Consider the following 13,317-nt stretch of genomic DNA (forward strand, 5'->3'; position numbering starts at 1 on the left):
CAGATAAATATTAAAATAGTTCGGCAGACAAACGGGTTCTCGTCGTCACACTGGCGAAAATTTAAAATGTCTATTGCTACAACTTCAGAAAGGGAACCCCTGTCAGAAAAATAGAGCTAAATTCTCTGAATGACTCACGCACGCATGCGCTCGTCATTCAGAGAATATACGCGTGCACATGGCTCTCGTGTGTATGCCTCAAATCATGTGAGAAAGGTCGCGGCTGAGTGCAGCTCAAAGTATATTTGGTTGCTTCCCACAAAACGGAGAAACCACTTGCGTCGTGCTCCATGGGGGTATCCGTGCTAAATTGTAATATACATCTGCGAATGCCACTTCTTTGTCGTGTCGACCGCGGCCCGTTTGTAGACGCAAATCTACAATGAATGAAAGTACACGTTGCATGCCTTCCTTGTAGCAAAAATATGTTTCTTTACCGCAAGAACTCGCTAAAGCCCATTCGATGCCTAGAGCAAACATATTTGCCTCAATTTTCAACGACTCCCATGACAACAGGCTGACAATATTTGAAAACCATGGTCTTCATAGAATTTCATAGATGGAAAGAAAAATAATCACGACTTTGACCAATATTGTGCAAAGTTCCGTTTTTGCGATTTTTTTCTCCCCAACATAGCCGTCATATTTTATTATTTATTTATTAGGATCGATGCCACTGACCCGTACTCTATCACTATATTTTTAGAGCCGTAGCCACAACACTTTTCTTTGAGAGCTAACCAAAATGCGGATTCGGCAAAATTCGAAAAAAAAAAAGCGCTTCTGACTGACCGGGCACTTCCGTATTTGTTTCGTGAATACAGATTTTTTTTTTTTCGTAAGACTAAGATTGATTTCGTCTTTCTTGGCACACAGGCTGCAAAATGTATTCTTTGATCAAAATTAGTCACCGTACATGCCCGGCTGAACACGCCCAGTGCGCACTCGTCTCGCGCACAGATCCTCAAAGGCTCAGTGGAACCCTTTTGAAGTTCGCGCTGCTGTAACCCTCTCCACTGCCCTCCGTTGCTTTCCTCTCCCAAATGGGAAAGCAAGAGAAGAGAGGGAAGCGATTGGGGGGCGTGCGGTGTGTCGGCACGGCCTGTTGGCACGGCCAGACTGGAGTACACGCGCGCGTACGCACTACTGTTCGGCCGTAAGCGAGGGGTCGAGTCATAGAATGGTCGAGTGTTATGAATGAACCATACGTCACGAGATGAGCCGGCACAGAATGACGTCAGATGTCGTCACGGGAGGTCGGCATTGTTTCTTGACAGCGCGTGGTGCGTGAGCGCACCCGTTCTGTGTGTCATCGGTTGTGTCGCTGTATGAACGCAGCAGTGTTTTACCGCTTGCACTCGTGCGACCCGTAACGCGAGCCATGACAGTGTAAACGCCTCAACGATCGTCTTCGTGGTCCGGCAGTTGACGATCGGTGGTTCAAGCACGAATTCGAGTTGAGCAGCGCGACCGGCGACATCTACTGAAGCGTCGATCTTCGTCTCCTCGCCATGCTGTCGTCGGTACTCTGGTGCATCCTTGCTGTGCAATCGGCAATGTCACCTGTTTTCCGATGTGGTGGAGGTGGCAATGTGGTATGGCATATGTCAGCACTAGCCGCAGTTTGTGCAGGCGCTAAGGTGATTCATTGTCCTAAGCCGCGGTGTAGCGACACAGCGACACGTAGAAGAGTCCTGGCAAAAGCAGTGCAGCAACATGGTCACAGATCAAGCAGTAGTGTGCATGAGCTGTCGACACGTACTGAAAACGACGTCGAGGGCATCCAAATGCTAGGCCAAATCGACCAACCTGCAAGACGAAGGACAATAATGCCTCCTCTTTGAGGCAAGCGCTGGTTCACTTGGGCCCCGTCACCCAAATATGCAAGCAACTTGGCGTAGCATATAAGCTAGTAATGCGACCAAGAGTGAAGGTACTACAACTCTGCGCACGGCGCCCGAGCACACGGAATGTCAAGAGCGTCGGCGATTCTGCGCGAAACCAGTTTCCTCCGAAAATTGGTGCTCGGGTTACTTTTGTTTCGCTTAACACATCTGCGCAATTTTCCTGCTGCCCGTCATTTTTCATCTTGCGGCGATCAAAGCTTATCACCTTACGACGAAGCGAGCTTTCGTGTTAAGGCGTATCCCGCTCAGACAGAGAGAAATTATGAAGTTGCTATTGCAGGTACACCAGCAGCAGGCACAGCACACAAATTGCAGGCACACACACCGACGTTGCAAAATCGTTGTTTTGCGCTGTCCGAATCAATAACCGCAATTACTGCGCAGTGGGTTATGAGGAAAGCCGTGGTGGAGGGCTCCGGGTTAATAGCCATCAATGGTTATTTATAAGGTGCATCGAAAGCACGGTAAACGAGTCATTGCATTCCGTTGCTAGAGGAACGTTCGCAGCGACCAGAAATCCAATACGCGACTTCATTGTTCAAGATTTTCTCTTGAGTCTGCAAGATATGTTCAAGAATATTTGTTAAGTATAAGTGTGCGAATTTGCAATACAGCACAATTTGGCCTGAGATACCTTAACAGGCTGAATTGCACTCTGTGAGGAAATAACTGAAAATAAATGGCCTTGTCATTTTCGACAAAAATATTCCAAATTCCCTGCTCGATTACCTGAAGAGGCAGACACTACCTGCAAGGCAAATCACAATGTCTAGATCAATAGCGAATTAAAACAACCTATAATTGATTAAAAGAAGGTTTAGGTCACATGTCGCAATTGCAAAATTAAAGGCGAGCAGTAGAGAAGTCGTGTATGCTTAGCAGAAATCTTAAGACTAGTATCACTAGTCTTAACTAGTACATACCACTTTCGAAATATCCGTTCCCAGGATCTGCTGCAAATGCATTGGAGTTTGAATTACGACTGTCAGGCCCAACAGCTAGAGGGATGCTTTAGAGAAACTTGACTAGAATGCCAGTGCATTTTTTGGTACATGCGTAAAAGCAACCTCACTTTAGAAATATGTGCAATTTAGTAACAAGTCATGCAGAGTTGAATTTATTTGCTAGGCTTTCTGCAGGCTTGCTAGTTATGTGAAAAAAATCCCTCTTTCTGGGAAAAGATCGATTGACCATGTTTATGTATTTTGCTACATATACATTGGTTTTACTTATATAGCGTTGGTTGCGTTCTTGCTCCTGTGCATCTGCTTGCTATATGTTGCAAGCAGATGGACAATAAATGCTTTACCATTATGTGTATCTATTTCGTTTCTTGTTTCTCGATTATGGCTTTTCCAGGTCCACTTCCTGTTGCTGCGTTTCCTGGAGAAGGTATTTATTATTCGGAGCTTATTCCTTTTCTCGAATTCTACCAACTTTTCTCTTCTAGTGTTCCTAGAATCGATGCCGTAGTTACCAATTGCTTGTCCACCAGCCTGCTTTTTCCCTGCTTTTGCATTGAAGTCGTCCATTACTACAGTATACTGAGGTTGCTCTTTTCTCATTGCTAATTCAACATCTCCATAAAACTGTACTATTTTTTCATCATTGTGACTGGAGGTTGGAGCATAGGCTTGTACTACCTTTATTCTGTACCTCCTGTTCAGATTTATTACTACTGCTGCCCTTTCATTGATGCTGTAGAATTCATCAATGTTGCCTGCTATGTCCTTATGGATTAGCAATCCTCCCCCATATTGCTTCTTATCTGGGGGTCCTCCGTAGCAGAGGACGTGGCCATTAGTGAGCCCTGTATAAGCCTAACCAGTTCTTCTAACCTAACGCCAATAACATTCCATGCACTGCCTGATAGTTCCTCAAAGAGTCCTGCTAAGCTAGCTTCACTCGAGAGGGTTCGTTTGTTCAATGTTGCCATGCTCAGTTTCTAGTGGCGGCCTGTCCGGGTCCAGAGATTTTTAGCACCCTCTGCTGCGTTGCAGGTCTGACTGCTGCCTTGGTCAGGTGCTCTGCAGCTGTTGGGGACTGAGCGCCATGGGTTAATTGTAGGAGTCGTGGGGGAGGTAGTGGCCGAATACTGCACCAGGGAGGCCAATTCCTGTTCTGGTGAGGGAGTGTCTTTTGTTGACGCTTAGTGGGCCTTCCTAATGTGGTTGCACCTGGACTAGTATAGCCCCACTGGCTCTCAGCATCTTCGCCAGTGTCAGGCGCCACTCCAACCCTTGAGGTATCATATCATTTTACAACATATCATAATACAACACATATAACATAGCTTATCATATTACAACAACTACAGTTACAAATACCTGCCAATCTATCTTTCTTTGAGGCTTTTAAGTCTTTTATTTGTCCCAGAAAGGTACTTCATCACATGGCTGAGGAGATGGGGAAAAAGTCACTATCCCAGCTTGTCAAAGCTTCCATCTCCCCAAAATACACCAGGCAGTGGCATAGAGACAGATAAGCAGCTCAAAGTATATATCGCAAACCATACTTTCAGCTAATATGATAATAACAGCAGACTGAAATCTAAAAATACACATGAAATCAAAAATCAACTTTTGGTGCTGCAGCAAGACATCACAAAAATGTATTCTCAAGGTTTTTAAAAGAAAAAGATTTAGTAAAAGAATCACTTAAACCATGATTCTTTATAGTTGAAGGCAGAGCATATTTAGGCTTGCATCCCATAATTAGTGTGTGACTGTGGGACATGCCAGAATTCATAGTGCCATGTTGTGTAGGCTCATTCCACGCCATCTGTCCCAACCATGGCGCTCGAGAAAAATAATTTCTCTCAAAAAATTACAAAAAAGTTACACATATATAAGCATTACTTGGAACAGTATTTCCCTAAAATGTTTTGAACTGAAAAAATTTTTGGTCATGTGAGTGCCATTTGAATTTCATGAAATGATGGAAAACCAGGTGAAAAAAAGAAATTTGCCAAAAACGACCATATTGCGCATTATTTCAAAATTTGGGGTTTTCCGTAGTCTGAACATTGTTCTTTCATTATAAAACAGTTTCACAATATAACCAGGGCAGTACCTGCAGTCACTGTGGTCGTGCGCACCCCCTCTCACAGTGCCAGTTCTCTCAAGCACTATGCTTCACGTGCTGGAAAACTGGACAACTGGCATGGGTATGCCGAAGGGGGAGAACGAACAGCAGCAGCAGCCTGGTTCAAGCCCAGGTACCACACAAGCCCGTGGCCAGGGTAGCCGTTGCAAGGGTACGCGGAGGGGGCATTCGGCAGCAGGCTCGAGTTCTTTCGTGGCCAGGCTCAACGTCGTGGCCGAGGACCCACACATGTCGCACACAGGCCTTGTATCGTCGTCTGTGCCGCCGTACATGCTGACCATTGAAATCTGCAGGCACCCCATTTCCGTGGAGCTGGACACAGGGGCCAGCGTGTCGGCCATGGCCGGGAAACTGCTCAATCGTACTTTCCCCGGCGTGTCCGTCGAGGCTTCGGGCGTGATGCTGCGCAGCTACTCCGGGCAACTCTCCCAGGGTCAGGCACAGGTCAGCGTTCGCTTTGGCGACAGGGACGCAACCCTTCCCCTTTACTTAACCAAGGGGTCGTCGCCGACGCTGCTGGGCCGAAACTGGATTCATGCACTGGGCGTTCGTCTGCCAGAGTACCAGGAAGCCAGCCTGCATGTGGTGAAAGACCCTGTTCCAGCCAGGGGTGGGCACATTCACCGGCACGACGGCTGGCATCTTATGTACCTGAGGGAGCCTGGCCACGTTTTTTTCAAGCCTCGCCCACTGCTGTTCTCCCTGAAGGATGGGGTCACCCAGGAGCTGCAACGGTTAAAGCAAGAGGGCATCCTGGTGCCCGTCAAGACGTCTGAATGGGCTGCTCCCATCATACCAGTCCTCAAGTGAGATGGCAGTGTCAGGATCTGCGGGGATTTCAAGGTTACCATCGACCCCTTTGCTACCGTCGAGAAGTACCAGCTGCCCCGGATTGAAGATCTCTGGTCAGCGTTGTCCGATGGACAGAAGTTTACGAAGCTTGACCTCAGAGAAGCTTACCAGCAGCTGGTGCTCCAGGATGCCTCCCGGAAGTATGTTGCAATATCGACAACTTTGGGGCTCTTCCAGTACATGTGCTTACCGTTTGGCGTGGCCTCAGCCCCGGCCATATTTCAGAGGGAGATGGACAACCTCTTCATGGGCATGGCACATGGCGGTGTATTTGGATGACATCCTCGTTACTGGCAGCGACGACTGGGACCACCTGCAGAACCTGTACAACGTCCTGGCACAACTGCAGGACGCCGGCCTCAAGCTCAAGCGGGAAAAGTGCATTTTCCTGGCCCCCAGTGTTGAGTACTTGGGACATGTCATTTCCCAGGCTGGCCTAGCCCTGGCTCCCCACACAGTTGATGCTGTGCTCAAGGCGCCTATGCCTCAGAACAAGAAGGAGCTTCAGAGCTACGACAGCCTCATCAACTTCTACAGGAGTTTCCTGCCGAACCTACAGCCGAACCTACAGCATCTACAGCCGCTCCGTCTTCTGCTTCGAGATGGTCAGCAATGGGTCTCGAAGAAGGAGCAAGACCGAGCTTCCCAGTGGAGCAAGGAGCTAATCACCAAGGCTGCAGTGCTGGTACACTTCGATCCTGCCAAGCCTGTCGTCGTGACCGTCGATGCGTCGCCGTACGGTGTGGGAGCCGTCCTGGCACACCAGAACAAGGATAGCCAAGAACACCCTGTGTCGTTTGCTTCTTGTCGGTTTAGTGTTCCCGTAGACCGGGATGCAGTCTCATTGATTAGATTGGAGTGACACGGTGATATGCACTCGTTGCTCAAGCTCCCATGCTTTATTCCAAGTTGCCAACCAAGTACTCACATTTGGCTAAATGCTGTTAATAGACACTACAGCCAGCTGGACAAGGAAGGCCTGGCCCTCATGTTCGGTGTCAGACGCTTCCACCAGTATCTGTGGGGCCGGAAGTTCGAGGCGGTCACGGACCACAAGCTGCTGTTGGGGCTGCTGGGGCCTGACAAGGCAGTTCCCGTGCAGGCATCTCCTCGAATGGTACGCTGGGCCTTGAGGCTGGCAGCTACAGTTACCAGCTGGTTTGCTGTCTGGGAAAGGAGCTGGCACCTGCTGATGCCCTGAGCCGCTTGCCCCTGCCTGAGGTGCCTGATGCCGTTCCAGAACCTGCTGAAGTGTTCATGCTGGAGCACGCATACCCAGAGGTACTCTCCAGATCTTCAATATTGCAAGCGACCAGCCGGGACCAAGTCCTGTCTCAGGTGGTCAAGGCAGTGTCCCATGGGGAGGAATTGGTTCAGCAGGCCTATAGCCACAAGGCCACTGAGCTGAGTTTGCAGCAGGGCTGCCTACTTTGGGGTTCCAAGGTGGTGATCCCACAAAGTCTCCGCTCCAGGGTCCTGCAGTTGCTGCACGTTGGTCATCCTGGCGTGGAAAAGACCAAGCTGGTGGCCCAGTCCCATGTTTGGTGGCTTGACCTGGACTAGGAGATCGCTCACATGGTGCAGAGCTGCCAAATCTGCCAGGAGCATCAGCGGGCCTCGCATCATGTGGAAATCACCTCCTGGCCATTCCCACAGAGACCCTGGTCCCGCCTACATGTGGATTTTGGGGGCCCTTCAAGGGCCATTACTTCCTGGTGGTGGTGGATGCCTTTTCAAAGTGGGTGGAGGTTCTGTCACCACTCCAGCAGCAGGCGCGACCATTGCAGCGCTACGACAGGTCTTCGCCGCCCAGGGGTTGAAAGACAGGTCTTGCTTTCACCAGCACAGAGTACCTGGCCTGGCTGATGAAGAACAGAATCCGCCGGATGATGGTTTCGCCGTCCCACCCTGCTTCAAACGGTGCAGCCGTGCGGGTGGTGCAAACCATCAAGGACAAGCTCAAGAATAGCCAGACTGGGGATTTCCGGACGCAGATTGCCCGGATACTGTTCCAGTACCGGACCACGCCCCACGATGTCACTGGCCATGTCCCCAGTGAGCTCCTGCTGGGTCGGATGGTCAAGACACCCTTAGACGTCTTGCATCTGGGCCTCCAATCCACAGTGCTCCTGAAGCAACTGAAGCAGAAGCTGGCTGCTGACTGAGGGTGCCGTCCCGGGCCTTTGTCGAAGTTGGGAGCTCTAGTTTTCGCCAGGAACTTCTGTCCTGGCCCACTCTGGTCCACTGGACAGGTGGTGTCTCCTGCCAGCGCCTCATCGCTGCTCATCCGCATGCCAGATGGGGCCACGTGGCACAGACACACCGACCATGTTAGGCCTCGCCTCGGGACCTGGCCAGCACCCTCGACTGCCACTTCAGAGTTCCAGCCCGCAGGAGGACTAGCGGCAACGCCAGTCGCTTCCAGCGGAGCAATACCCACCTCGGAGGCGGCAAGCGTTGCCAGTGGTGCGGTGCCCGTTGGGTTGGTGTCAAGTCAGGCAGCACTCACAAAGCCGACCACTGTGGACCCTCCGGACATGGCGACGATGGCTCAGGCAGCACCCGGCCTCTCAACACCGGTGCCCAGGCAGAGCACTCGACGACGGAGGCCACCAGACAGTTACTCGCCTAGGTAGCAGGCACCTTCAACCCGGCTAGGGCGGAGGCAGAGCCTCGTACTTTGAACTTGGACGTTTGTTCTCGGCAAACAAACTGGGGGTAAAGGGTGTAAAAATCATGTGACGCCCCCTCGGGCATAATCTTCGTTGGCCCACCAGGCTCGGTGGCCTGTTAGGCTCGGTAGGCAACATTGGTCACCGCAACCAATAAACACCGACGAGCACAGCTGCTCGGCGGTCAGTCATCGTTCATCACCACCACGCTGCAGAGCATCTGTCTAATGGAGGGTGCCTCGAGCCCTCCCTTGTTTACGAAACCGGGCGGATCGCGACACAAAATAGGATGGGAAAGTGGCTGAAGTGCAAGAGGGAGCTGTGTGGTAGGCAGATTTAATTGCAGAGGAGCCGAGTTAGTTGGTGGTCTACTGCAGAGTTCAGGTGAGCTGCCATTGGCAGGTATATATGCACAAACACAAAAGAAGTGGAGGAGCCATAAAAGGCGGCCACTTTACAGTTGACAGTACTTCCAGTGAACTTTGAATGCTTCTGCCTAACACACGCAGTGTAGTCGACAGTCAACAGTCTTTCCAAGCAGCAGTCGGCAGTACACCTTTCACAATGCTGTACCTTTCTCCCTCAAATCCCCACCTGCAATGTAACATGGCGCTGCATGCCAACTGCTGAAGATAATTTTGGTGCTCTTTTACTCTGGCAATGCTAACCTGTCATTGTCAAGCAGAGGGGAGAGCCCCTCACTAGCTTTGTTTATGAAAGCGCATATTTGCTAGGTCACATTGCTAAGTGCGTTTGCCATTAGCATTAGTGTCTGTTCATGTTGCCAGATTTGGAAATAAGTAAGCCAATGTGCTTTTCGAGCTAGCAAAGAAGGCTGCAGTTTTACTCAAAAAGCGGTGCATTGATAGCAGTAGCAATGTATTTGTCAACTATGTCAAGTAAGGTTCGTAGTTTTATCAGCCACTTAATTGAAATAAAGATTCGCTTACTAATTAAATTACCAAGCATAGTGCCACGCACGCAAAGGCAAATGTCAAAAGATCTCTGTGACTGCGTTGAGACTGCGAACACTCGCTGTCACAACGCTGACCTGATGAAGAGAGGCAGCAGCAGCGAGAAAATACCCCTTCGTGCTGCCTCCCATTTGAATATGCACTAGGCACACAAGAACACAGCACACACGAAGTTGCTAGTCATCCTGTTTCACCTAGCCTTGGCTCTGCTCACCAAGTGAGACATGGCGCGCTTGTGTGCCCCTTGTCTATCCGCGGCCAGGCTAGAAGAGAAGACACGCATTCACCTGCTCCCCCCTCCCTCCAGCTTCCCTTGTGCGCTGTTATGCGCTGTATGTTCCCATCTTGAGATGATTTGCCTCGTCCCAGAAAAGGCTGCTAGGATCAGCCTGGACTTTAACCTCACCAGTGTAGGAAAGCTTCAAGCGAGTGTTTCCATGTCGAGATAATTGCCCTCTTCCCCCGAAAAAGCATCGCCCCTCTACGCCCTGAGCAGACACAAAGGGGAGGACCTGAAGAAAGAGAAAGGGGAAGAGCTTGTCGACTTCACAACCTGACAAAGGCACTGACACTTCCACAAGTTTTACAAGAAGACATCGACGACCACAAGACCGCGAGTGGTTATTTAAGGCTGTCCTGGCCCCCCGTGCTAGGCAGAACTGCTGGAGACTCGGATAGTCACAACCACGTACAAAAAAATGAAGTGAATACTTTCTTTTCTACTTTTTTTTTCATCATCACGATGCCCGCCTTCATCGTCATTTCCTGATTGTTGCGGTGATGAGACTGGAAAAATGAAGAATTTGAATATATTGAACCCAGGTCATTGATATAGCTTAGTGATCAGATCAACTGTCGCACCTCTTCCTTTATATGTTGGAAGCTTCTGAATTAGTGTCATGTGATTCGATTATCCTGTCAAAAGCAGAAATCTACATAATTTTGTTTTAAGGGAAAAGAACATTTGAACTATAACCAATTTTACCGGTAGACACTACTGAACTGTACCTGCCGTGGCTGCTTAGTGGATATGGTATGGACTGCTAAGCACGACGTCACGGGATCAAATCCTGACCACGGTGGCTGCATTTCGATGGAAGCAAAATGTGAAAACACCCCTGTACTTAGATTTAGGTACACGTTAACGAACCCCAGGTGGTCCAAATTTCCGCAGTCACCCACTACATTGTGCCTCATAATCAGATCGATGTTTCGGCATGTAAAATTTCATAATTTAATTTTTTTTTAACTACTGAACTGTGTCTTCTACATATGTGGGCCAAAATTGAATTCTTGCCGTGCTTATGAACTCTTCATGCATAAAATATGGATGCATGCTTTTTTATGCGAGGTAAATAGCAGTAATATATACGTTTATGGTTGTTTGAATGTTGATGCCCTCGCAACTACATTTTTTTATATATAATACATTTGTGTGATGAAAGTAAACCATGACTGCTTCGAGGTTGTCATCAGGACCGGATATCAGACACAATATTGTGCACCACATCGATTTTTTGTTTTGTAACTGCTACAGAACAGCAGAATACGAGCTGTCATCGACAGTCCGCACCAGCCATGGCATAGAAGACAAATGTCAAGGAATTTTCAGTTTGCAGATGATAGTTTGCTGTGAATGCATCCAGGGGCCTGGTGAAGCGGCGTCTTAGTTCTGGTGTGAAGAAGCACAGAATAAATGGCTGTGTGATTATTCTGCCTCTCCATAGGACAGAATGAGGCTGAGGCTAAGTTAGCCACTATCTGCAACTTCCAAAAACTCGCATACATCCATGCCGTACGTGTTCGCCTACCTGACTGCCCCGAGCCCCCAAAATTAGAAGTGGTGAACTGATGAACATATGCCCTTTACAATGTATTTACGCTGATGTCAAGTGTCACAGCACACATTTGCTTGGCAAATAGCCACAGTGCATATGCGTGCCAGGAAAATAGCCGACAGCACATTCATGTTCTGCAGTGAAGACAGTTCAGGAGTCCCTACAGGTGAGATTGAATTGAATTGCATTGAATTTTATTTCTCATTCATTCAAAGGAGGGTACACTGAGACTAAAGGCATAAAGCCTGACAAAGGTCTCAGCACTTGCAAACAACATGTTTGTGGACAGATGGACAGGTCTGTGGTTGTGGACTTCAGAAATTTGTTTCTGCTTTCAGACAAAATTTACTCAAAATAAAATTTCTTGATCACAAGCTCAAAGGGTGGCACAAATACTTAGCTCGCACATTATTTCTGAAGGGCCTTAACGCTTAACTTTGGTCTGAATATAGTCAAGAAGAGACTTTCTGGCAACTTCAGAAGTAAGTTCTGGAAAAGTACTTAATTTCATTGTTTATATATTTATCATAAACTAAACAAACAGGAAAAAAAAATAAAAAATATTGTGGCTGAAACGTTGACAATGTTTATGCAATATATTTCTGGAAATGCACAATTCTCTTGCTTTTTACTGTGTCAATTAAATGTGGAAAATTAATAAATGCATGCATTAACCTCTATGACATTACATGAAAGAACCACGGCCGCAGAATATGCTAAAATAATTTTCATTGTGCCTAGTTTCACATTTGATAGAAAAAAAAAATTACCTCCAACCAACTTATGCTTTGCAGAAATTTCGAAAATGACTTGCATTACAAAAATTTTTTTTTTCTAGTGAAATACTTTGGCGAAACCTAATTCACACAATCACCAACTCATCCAATTTTTTCCAACAGAATCGGCGACGATCACTGGGATGTTTCGGGTGGAATGGCCACATATGCAATCAGTTCAGGTTACGAGTAATATCCTATGGGGATGCATCGTGGTGGTGTATGCATTGCATCATGTTTAGCACCTATTATCACCAATCTTTCAATCTCGCAGTATAACAGATTCCTCACTGGAAGCCTCTGAATGACAAATGCTGTTAAAAGAATCTATTTTAATGATGACTGTTCCTCTTTAACATAAACTGTCAACAAGGAGCATATATAGATAAAGATTTTTATTTGTTTCGGTCTGAGATTAAACAGCTATAGTACTCACTTCTGAGCAGCTGTTCAAAAATGAACTGTGCTTTTTGATATGCAACTCAGTTTAAAACCAAGAATGTGTTGGCAGTTATGAGCCTCTTTCACGGAAAAGACCTGTTTTTAAAAACATTGCTGCACTTTGAACTTCTAAAACAAGACATTTTAGTCATGCCTGGGGACGTTTTTTGCCAGGTCATCCACCATAAAATGACAAATAGCTTCAAGCACCAAGTCCAGTGGCTACAGCAAGCCAGTTTTCCACTACTGTCGATCCTCGATTGCCGTACGGTAGCTGGTCACTTGAGATGGCAAAATGCTGAGAAAAGAAAATAGAAAAACGAGCTCTCTGCTGGCATAGATATTGTTGTTTATATACATGAGGTTTCTCAATTGTTGAAGGAGGTTGTAGGAAAAGTGGGAGTGAAAGTGTTGTTCAGATCTGACAAACTGTGCTCTTTGGCATAGAGTAGAACCTACCAAGGCGGTTTAGCGACTACAACCATCCCAATGCTGATGACAAGGTTAAGGGTTAAATTCTTAACCACATCCCAATGTGTGTAGAATGTGAAATGCTCTTATACCACGTCCTGGATGCTAAATAAACAACACCAGGTGGTCAAAATTAATTTGTTGCTCACCACTATGGCATCTTGCCCACAGCTAAATTTACAGATTCAGAATGTTAAATTCCATTATTTTGTTTTATTTTCTGTTATTATTTCTTGTTAAATTGTTAAAAGAAGGTTTGAAAAAAAAATGCATGTGCGAAA

At 47.4% G+C, this 13,317-nt stretch overlaps 1 protein-coding gene across 1 annotated transcript; it reads left to right on the forward strand.

Annotated features, from left to right (window-relative positions):
* Positions 1-404: 404 nt before the first annotated feature.
* LOC129380481 (uncharacterized) lies at positions 405-6,408 on the forward strand. The gene is made up of 2 exons (XM_072285286.1): positions 405-1,595; positions 3,267-6,408. The coding sequence occupies exon 2, from the start codon at positions 5,037-5,039 to the stop codon at positions 5,820-5,822; it is 786 nt and encodes a 261-aa protein (XP_072141387.1). The 5' UTR covers positions 405-1,595; positions 3,267-5,036; the 3' UTR covers positions 5,823-6,408.
* The last annotated feature ends 6,909 nt before the right edge of the window (positions 6,409-13,317 follow it).

The sequence above is a fragment of the Dermacentor andersoni genome, chromosome 1 (assembly GCF_023375885.2).
Source record: "Dermacentor andersoni chromosome 1, qqDerAnde1_hic_scaffold, whole genome shotgun sequence".
NCBI classification, from domain to species: domain Eukaryota; kingdom Metazoa; phylum Arthropoda; class Arachnida; order Ixodida; family Ixodidae; genus Dermacentor; species Dermacentor andersoni.

Coding starts and splice junctions, on each gene's coding strand:
- LOC129380481 (XM_072285286.1), top strand. CDS start 5,037: ATGCTTCACGTGCTGGAAAACTGGACAACTGGCATGGGTATGCCGAAG.